Here is a 9,354-nt window from a genome sequence, read left to right on the forward strand (position 1 = left end):
CAGAGAAAGACACATATTATACGATATCACTTAGGTATGGAATCTAAAAAATAATACACCTGAATCTATATACAAAACAGAAACAGACTCACAGACATAGGAAATAAACTTATGGTTACCAAAGGGAAAACGGAGGGTGGGAGGGATAAATTAGGAGTATGGGATTAACAGATACAAACTACTATACATAAAATACATAAGCAACAAGGATTTACTGTATAACATGCAGAACTATATTCAATATCTTATAATAACCTGTAATGGCAAATAATCTGAATATATATATATATAAAACTGAATCACTTTGCTATATACCTGAAACTCCAACAATATTATAAATCAATGGTACTTCAATGTAAATAAAGAAATAAATAAATGCAAATAATGCCAAACCTTATTAAAAAAAACTCTTAATGATTTGTTATAGAGAGAGCCTATAGGTGTTTTCTTTCCTTTTCTCTACCTTTCAAATTTCCTAATGTAGCTATGTTGAGGGGTGTGTGTGTGTGTGTGTGTGTGTGTGTGTTTGTGTGTGTGTGTGTGTATTTAAAGAAATTTTCTCATTCTGTGACACCTTAAGTTATTACTATCCAATGTGGATTTACAGATAAATTAAACCACTCTTTGAGCTTCTAGATAGGTTTATCAAAATGTGACATGGCAAGAACTACACCTGTGACCTCAATAAACATTAATTCAGGGCCCCTCTACAGAGAAATGAGAAGGCTGCTTCTGCCTACTCATTTCTCTCTTGGGTGCTCCATTTATTTAATACCTGGACAGAAACTAAAAAGAATTGCAAAATGCTGCTTCGACCACCAGAGTTGCAAGCATGGTTGCCTATTCAGACTAACAAAATCCCATCCAGCATGTCATCTGACTCCAGTTGAACAAGGCACAGTGGTTTAGGAGAGTCTCCTCATTTGTTTAACGTAAGTGTATGTGCCGTGACCATTAAACCCTTTTAAATAAAGGGAAAATGAATTATTCAGGATTTCTGTATATATCAATTAGGAAATTATAGGAAAGTAATATTTTACACTTTGTGAGTAATTTCATATTTTATATTATCTGAATGAATTTACAGGAAGGTGAGGACATTTTTATATATTAATTTGTAGAGGAACTGTTATGGAAAATAACTATCTTTACCTGAATTCCATGACTTAAAATTAGCTTTTTCCTCCTATTCACTCCCTCTCAGCAGTATGAAAATAAGAAAGATTTATTGCAGTTTTAACAAGAAGAAGAAAATATAGATAACTTCAAATTTGAGTTGCAGGAAAGTTCTGAAGAAAGGGTGGACGAAAAGCTTAAGTATCCTGAGAGCACAGGAAACCTATTTATTGCTTCATCAACTTGAAGCCTAAAGCCAAAACTGTCATTCTGTTAGATAGGCAAACTTCCCCCGAGGTAAAGCTGAACTTCATGTACCTTAAAATGAACGCAAACCACTGAGTAGTACCAAACTTAAGAATAATTTGCATTTTTAGGACCTCTAACCATAAAATTTAAGAGTTGATTTTGAAGATAAGATGCCTAATTTAAATAGGATATAAATGTCCTTTTCTGATTGGATAGTGCAAGAAAATATACGGGTTTTTTGACCAGATCTGGGCAGTGCATATGAAGAGAGGTTACATTTATTTATTTATTTTAATTTTGGCTGCACTGTCTTAGTTGCGGCACACGGGATCTTCACTGCAGCATGTGGGATCATTTAGTTAACAGCGTGTCAACTTCTTAGTTGCGGCATGCGGGCTTCTCAGTTGCGGCAAGCAGGATCTACTTCCCTGACCAGGGATCGAACCTGGGCCTCCTGCATTGGGAGCGCAGTCTTACCCACTGGACCACCAGGGAAGTCCTGAGGTAGCACTTCTGACCCCCTGCAGCTTTGTCAGCATATTATTGCAGTCACAGTATTGGTTAGTCATCTTTTCTTCACCAACGTAGAAGCTGTGCTGATGATGGCCTGACCTTCCAACAAAATCCAGTCTGTGAACTCTTTCTCTAATGGATCCATGGGCAAATAGTAGCAAATTGTAGTGTCCTGCTAATTTTTGGAAATTAAAAGCAGGACACTTTCCAGGAAAATGCTTCGCTTTAAAAGGTTCTAAATCTCTCCTGGTCCATTGGCTACTTTCTTGCCCAATCTGATTTTTTTTTTTTTTTTTTGCGGTAGGCGGGCCTCTCACTGTTGTGGCCTCTCCCGTTGTGGAGCACAGGGTCCGGACGCGCAGGCTCAGTGGCCATGGCTCACGGGCCCAGCCGCTCCGCGGCATGTGGGATCTTCCCGGACTGGGGCACGAACCCACGTCCCCTACATCGGCAGGTGGACTCTCAACCACCGCGCCACCAGGGAAGCCCCAGCAGCATCTTTTGTAGAGGGGCTGTCTCTGCTTTTCCACATGACGTTTATAATGGTATTCTGTTCTGACAATAACTTAGAACAGTAATTCAGTTGGGGATGCTAGAGCTGCCTTTGATCATAAGCATTGCTGTAACTTATTCATTTCACTGAATGCAGAGTTGTGTTTCTCTACTGTCTCACAGAGTTTCTGTTTCATATTTCAGGTTTCATCGTCCATAATGAAGTGCGGGACTCTTTGGAAACAGACTGATCATCTTTGGGGGAATCCTCGCTTCCTGAAAACCTGATATTGCACTGGGATTTGAATGTGTGTGTTTCCGTTTAACTTGTGGTGAAGGAAGCGTGTGGAACGTGCTCCCCACCTATACAGCCCGGATAGGCCAACAAGCAAAGGGAAGGGTGCAGCGACTCTGCTGTCCAGCATGTGGATTGATGGTAAGGGGATGCCATGGTTACACCACTTATTCTTCATCAGGAGTTTTAATCAAAGAAGATGAGCAGAAGACAATCGCTGGTTCCCTGTTGCCAGAAAGCCACATTTAAGAGTGCAAGTTAAAGAAGAATGGGGAATGGAATTTCTGAGCACTGGAGAGGGGTGGGGGGTTGAAAATCAGAAAGCAAGAGAAGTACTTCATTATGTTAATGAAAAGAAGAAATGGAAGCATAAAGTTATTTTCAAAGTAGGCTTTTGGTAGTTGAGAACTTATTAAGGGATTTGGGAGTTTAATCACCCAAGGTGGATTTCCTAAAGACCTGACCCTAGAAGAATATTCTTGTTTCATCATTATATTGGTACAGTGTCGTACCATTATTTTTTTGTTGTGCCAGTGAATTCAGTTGCCAGAAATAAGTCTGAGTGTTTTCATGTACCTTTTTCTTAAATGCGAGAGGCTTTTACTGACTCTTAATAAGCATGCTTACCCAAATTTTGTTGCATGCTTTAAGTAGCATAGCTAGACATACTTTACTTTTTTTTTTTAATACTCCTTACCTAATGTACCAACCTTCCACGAGGATTATAGGACTGGGAATAAAGTCAGACGTAATTATTCGACCCTATAAATCTGTAGCAGGCTTTAGAAATAAATCTTTTGGTCTTTCCCTAGCTTGATTATCTCCAATGTTGAAACCATCGTACTTGATCTGAAGAAGATAATATCGACAATCATGGCACCTTTTTAAAAAGTCTGAATCCAAAGTTAAAACTTAAGCGAAATGCAAGTTTTCTGCCAGCAGTTAGCTCTGAATAGGAATGAAAAGAACTACTTATTTTCCATGCTGCATTAAGTTGGATTGCTGCTATTAAAAAAATTAAGCACATGGATTAAAAAAATACTCACCCAAAGACTTAAAAGAACAGAAAATTTCTGCTAAGTTGTAAGTGAGGAGAACCTCATTTGATATTTTAAGAATCTGCAGATTGCATCCATAAATATAGCATTGACTTTCAGTGCAAAATAATCAGTGAGATTAAAGTTATGGAAGATTTCCCTATGAGCCTACAGTCAATATCGTTTACATTAAGAAGTCCTCTATTGTCATCTTACTGTTTTCCATGGAGTCACAGGCATAGTATGGCTTCTGCTCCCAAGTACATATGACCATATGTAAATACCACCTTGCATTTCATTGTTCTTTCATGATTGTTTTGTGCCCCTTTTATTAAAAACACATGAGATGTATAACAACAAGACAAGACCTAAATAGACTTTATTTTATTCTCAGAGTTTGGACTAGGATTTTCTGAAATGATTCTGGTGCAGTATATGGAAAACTCTAATTTTCTATTTCAACCAAAAGGCAAACATTTAATCTGGTGGACAAATTTGGATCCTGCCATTCATTTACATTTTAAAGAACCACTTAAAATTGGATGATTTTGCTTCAAAAATAAAAAAAGATTTAGTCCCACTTAGCCTATTACAAAAAGCCAGGACCGTTTTATAACTAACAAAAGTAGCCAGCGTTGCTGACACCTCTTGCTGCACTCAGCTATATGCGTTAATAAAATAAACCTAGAATTCTACACTATTGTCATGTCCTTGATAGAGTAAGACGTATTTTTGTTTTGAAAAACTTTTTCTGCATGCCCAAGTGTCTTTCGCTGGCTGAAGTTTTATCCATTTCATAGTGTTTAAATCCAGCCACAGATATTAACTAGGTTCCAGTTTTTTGCTGAAGCCATGTTTTTCCTTATGATATTGTTTTATTGTCATTTTAGTGTCTTGGGAAAAATACCAAGGAATGTAGTGTTATTTTAATTTTCTATACTTATAATCTTAGAACATCATTTTAATTTCTAATCACAAGGCCCTTATAAAAATGGTAAATATAAGACATTTATCACTGTTTTATCACTCAAGATACATATCACAGAAAGTCTCTATTTGGTTGATAAAAGGAACCATTTTTTTCCCACTAGCAGTACATGTGATACAGTTTTTTTATTCCCTACACTGAGATGCACTCGGTACAAAAATGAAACTCTGGTCCCTCAATATATTGTTTTCCTTGTATGATATGTCAGATTTATGAACTACCCATACTTTTTCTTCTAATGATTGACATGTTTAGGGAAAAGTTTAAAAGTCAAAAAAATTAACCAATACTAGTTTAATTTTTAAGAATTGGAACCACAAATTATTTCATTAGAATGACCCTTTAAATAAAAAGCTATGGAAAGAATGGAAGGATTATGAGCTAAGCTATATTTTGCAGAATGAAGCTCTATTTTAATAGATAATTTTACTTTTTTTTAATGTCTTTCTTGGACTATAATTGCTTTACCATGTTGTGTTAGTTTCTGCTGTATAACAAACAAAATGAATCAGCTATACGTATCCATACATCCCCATATCCCCAGTAGCTAATTTTAAAAGGCAGAAACACTGCATATCCATCTCAGCAGCCCATCTTACCTGGCAGCCTAAAAGGATACAAAGATGTGGACCACCCTCCATAGAATTATGTATCCGCCTAATGCCAGCATTTCTGCAATCCAACCGATAAGCTACAGTTCTATAAAAATACATGTTTATGTGAATTGGGTTGTTGTAATACAACACCAGGGTTTTTCCTATTTAAAGTGTAACATTAGGCTGACGTAGAAGAAGTGAGTGGTTTTCCTGGGTCCCTAAGATGTGATTAAGGAAGAGAACAAATCCATCTCCAGAAAGGTCACAGGCAGGAAAAAACTAGACAGACTGTAAAAACCGAAGTGACCATTTCCATCTTTTTTAAAATGGAGAAAAAGAACAGTAACAGTAAGGTAGTAAGAAGATGCCATTAGCTTTATCAGCATCTTCATGGTCATTACCAATTAGGCTGACAAAACTAGTTCTCCAGTGATTAGTGTTAATTTTTGGCAGCCCTGCCTGATAATTTCCTATGGTGTGAAATGTCTAGCATTTTCTTTTTGTTCAATATAGTTTACCTTTATGATAATTCCTAAAATTATTTAGATGAAATCTATAATATTCAGAGAACTAGTTTGGGTATTTGAACAGCTGTTTTAAATGGAGAAAAAAGCACACTCGTCTATCTGATTTACCCAGAAAAAACGACTTTCTGGTTTCATTTTCATATCCTTTATTAGCATAATGATTGTAATCACTTATCTTTCTCTTATGTTAGTAAATATATTGTTTGTAGATGTTCTAAAATGTCAGTGAAAATCTTTTTAAGGAAGTAGAGGAATTGAATACACCCTTGAATAATCATCGAATATTGAAAATGAGAGATAAGTCCTTAAAACCCATAACTCAGGTTTTACAACCTGCAGTTAATTCAGTGCTGCATTGGCACTTAAAAAAAATACAGTAACTTACACTTAAAAGAGAGAAAAATCTGCATTAACATTGCATATCCTAATGTGTACCACATTTTAACACAAAAACAGGCATTGTATTTATACTTAATAGAGTCAGACACAACTTTCACAAATTATACTGTATTCACAATAGAAAAAAGCAACCTTGTCTATCACATAGTAGTATCTCCACATTTAAACAGTGAAAGCTCTTCAAAAATGTCATATTATTTCTTTAATTCGTCCCAGCAGCACATTTCACACAGAGTGAGAAATCGTTCTCAGAATAGGTGAGATGGAATCAAGCTAGTACAAGATACATCAATTTATGTCATTTCATCGGTATGGTAGCTTAAACATTCCTAGATCCAATCATATTATTAAGCCTAATCTTACTAGTGAAAGTATATACTTTGAGACAATAATTAATTTCTTCACATTGTTAGAGAATGTTATGAGCACTAAGGAACCACTAAGATGCAATTTATTTACAAAGTTTTCCCTTGGCCACTTGAACTGGCTGATCTTCCACTATTGGGCATTTGAGTATATGTCACATTGTTTTACTTGCCAAAGCAGAATGAAATTTTGGAGCTGAAATATGTCCTAGACAGGAATGCAACAGCAAAAGTAATCATCAAATTAATAGGACCATCTTTCTGAGAGAAAGCACATCTCCAAATAGTTGACACGCAAGTTTCAAAGAGCAGCATGAGGCGTTATTATAATTTGGCAGTGATCAAAGCGTGGTAGGACAAGGGTAGAATACTCCCAACCCATTCTCATTTTCACTTTCCACTTACTTTTTGTAATCATTAAGCTTAAGCTCTTTATGGAAATGCAAACCACCATTAACATTTCTAGAAAACAACTGAAAAAATAGCCCACTTAAGCTTTTTCAAAGACAGGTTTATCCCAAATTAAGAAATCCTATTGTACACGCTGTAAGATTTCTGGCAAAAAGAGAGAATCCTATAGCAGCTATTCCCACCAAAAGCCAACCCTATAGGCAAGGGTCATTTTTAGCTAGGCTAGGATTTACTGCACAGAAAAATGTCATTTAGCTTTTCACATTGCTAGCACAGCTGCGCATATGAGCAAAGCACTCCATCAGTGTTTCTCAGTGGGGTACTGTTGGCATTTGGAGCTGGGCAATTCTTTTTGTACAGAAATGTCCCACACATTGCAAGATGTTTACTCTCCCAGGCCCCTGCTGCCTAAATGCCAGTTGTATGCCCAGCCATTGTAAATACGAAAAGTAAAAAGCGCTCCCCCATGTTCAGATGCCCTCCTGGGAGGGCAGTACCTCCTCCCTTAAATGCCACTGTCTACTGCAATTTGAGGACACAGGAAAAAGTGTCTATCTCAAAACATCATCTTGACTCCCTTGCATTTCTTTGGGCCCTGAGTAGTTTCCTCCCCCATCATCTTTCTAGCCTTTTGTTTCTAGCCTTCTGATGCAGCTTTAGTTTACCGGTTCTTCAGGGAGGAGGTTATTGAGTAGCTTAGGCAGTTCCGACAGGCATAGTCGCTTGATTAGTCCCTGTATGTACTTAAAGGGGAGATTTCACATGAAGTACACTTTTTTTGTTTTTGTTTTTTGCCTCACAATTTTACCTCAGAACTACACTGTTGGTCATAATCCTTGTCAGTGTCATGAGGATCATTGCATGGCTTAACTACAAACACGACAGCTAACAATCCACATAAACAAAACTCTTGGTCTATGAAAATCACCATTAGATTTCACCTGGTAAGCTGCATCCCATGAGTTCCCAAACAATTGCCTCTTTATCCTATTAAAGAAGCATTTAATCCACATGCACATGCTTGAATTCCCCCCTGCATAAATATAGCCATGCAGTTCAACTTTTCTTAGATTTGTGAATACTAAATTATGAAGGAAACATGGGTGAGCTGTGGATTGCTTGCATATTGTTCATAGTTCGACGATGATCAGACACAAAATGAGTTTTACCTAGGTGAAACATTATACTATACTAACAGTACATAAACATACTTATTCCTTTCGTAACTTTTTATCTCCAAAACTGAATGGTAAATATGTCTCGAAATTATTTGGATGTATTGTAGCTAACAGATCGAATGAAGTTAGCCACTATAATTGTTTTCAATACTAAAATTTCTAAATATCTTTTCTGAAGCAGAGCGACTCAGTCAATAAAGGTGATTATATTGTGAATTTTTAGATGGTGCTTAAGAATTCTTGTGAAATACTTTTTTTTTTTTTTTAAGAATAAATTGAAGGGAGTAAATGAGGCAGAATGCCACTCCACCCTCAGGTCAATTTTGTGGTATGTTAAAATGCCAATGATATTTGTGCCACTTGCCAATTTAGGGGGCTTTTCCCTTACTGGATGTTTTGTTATAGTTTGACTATGTATACACTGCTTAGAGAACTTCCACAAGAAATCGCCATGGCAATGCTAACTCGCATTCAAAAACAACCTGAATGAATCTAGGGTCAAACCACTTTCATCACTAAAAATATAGGCACTAATTTTTATTTTTATTTTTTAAAATATTTCTTCTGTGGCTTAGAAATGTGCCAATGTGTTCAAAACATTCTGCACCAATTTCACCAGATTTAGTACCTACTAAAAACTCAAACTAGTCATCTTTTTTCTGTGTAACAGTGATTTTTATATAAAGAACTATATGCATTCTTTCGTTATTTCAAGCTTTGGTGGAAGTGATAAGATTGGTAAGCTGTGATTGTTATCAGACTGAATGATTTCTAATTTCCAGTGAGTGATCTAACCCTACATATTACACAGGTATAGTATCTGTGACTATAAATAACTGGAACTGTGTACTGATTACATGACAGTTTCTCTTTTTTGTTGTTGTTCTTAAACCTGTACTGTATTATAGTATGTGGGTATAAATATCTACAAGTATACACACATATGTATATGTAATTCCACTATTGTAACCTGAAAGACTATGTATTATCTTTTTTATTCCGTATTGGTGTTTGTGTTATTTAAAAAGCAAAATTATGCTCTATGTAGTTGTATAATATTGTAGGATACTTTGCTGTGCACAATTCCAAGTGCCTTAGAACATTGTTTAGCTTTCTTAAGTATATATAAATGCATATATGTATAAAATTGGGAAAAGTTACCTCAATAAAATCATTGGGAAATTCCCA

At 36.1% G+C, this 9,354-nt stretch overlaps 1 protein-coding gene across 1 annotated transcript in view; it reads left to right on the plus strand.

Moving 5' to 3' along the window:
* Positions 1-9,354, plus strand: part of PHACTR2 (phosphatase and actin regulator 2) — a gene marked incomplete at its 3' end in the record, with an annotated part of 260,934 nt that extends 251,580 nt beyond the window's left edge. Inside the window, exon 13 of the mRNA XM_079939433.1 lies at positions 2,575-9,354. Within this exon, the coding sequence (XP_079795559.1) occupies positions 2,575-2,590 (16 nt within the window). The remainder of the gene's footprint in view (positions 1-2,574) is intronic.

This window comes from Stenella coeruleoalba (assembly GCF_951394435.1).
Source record: "Stenella coeruleoalba genome assembly, chromosome: 12".
Classification (NCBI taxonomy): Eukaryota; Metazoa; Chordata; class Mammalia; order Artiodactyla; family Delphinidae; genus Stenella; species Stenella coeruleoalba.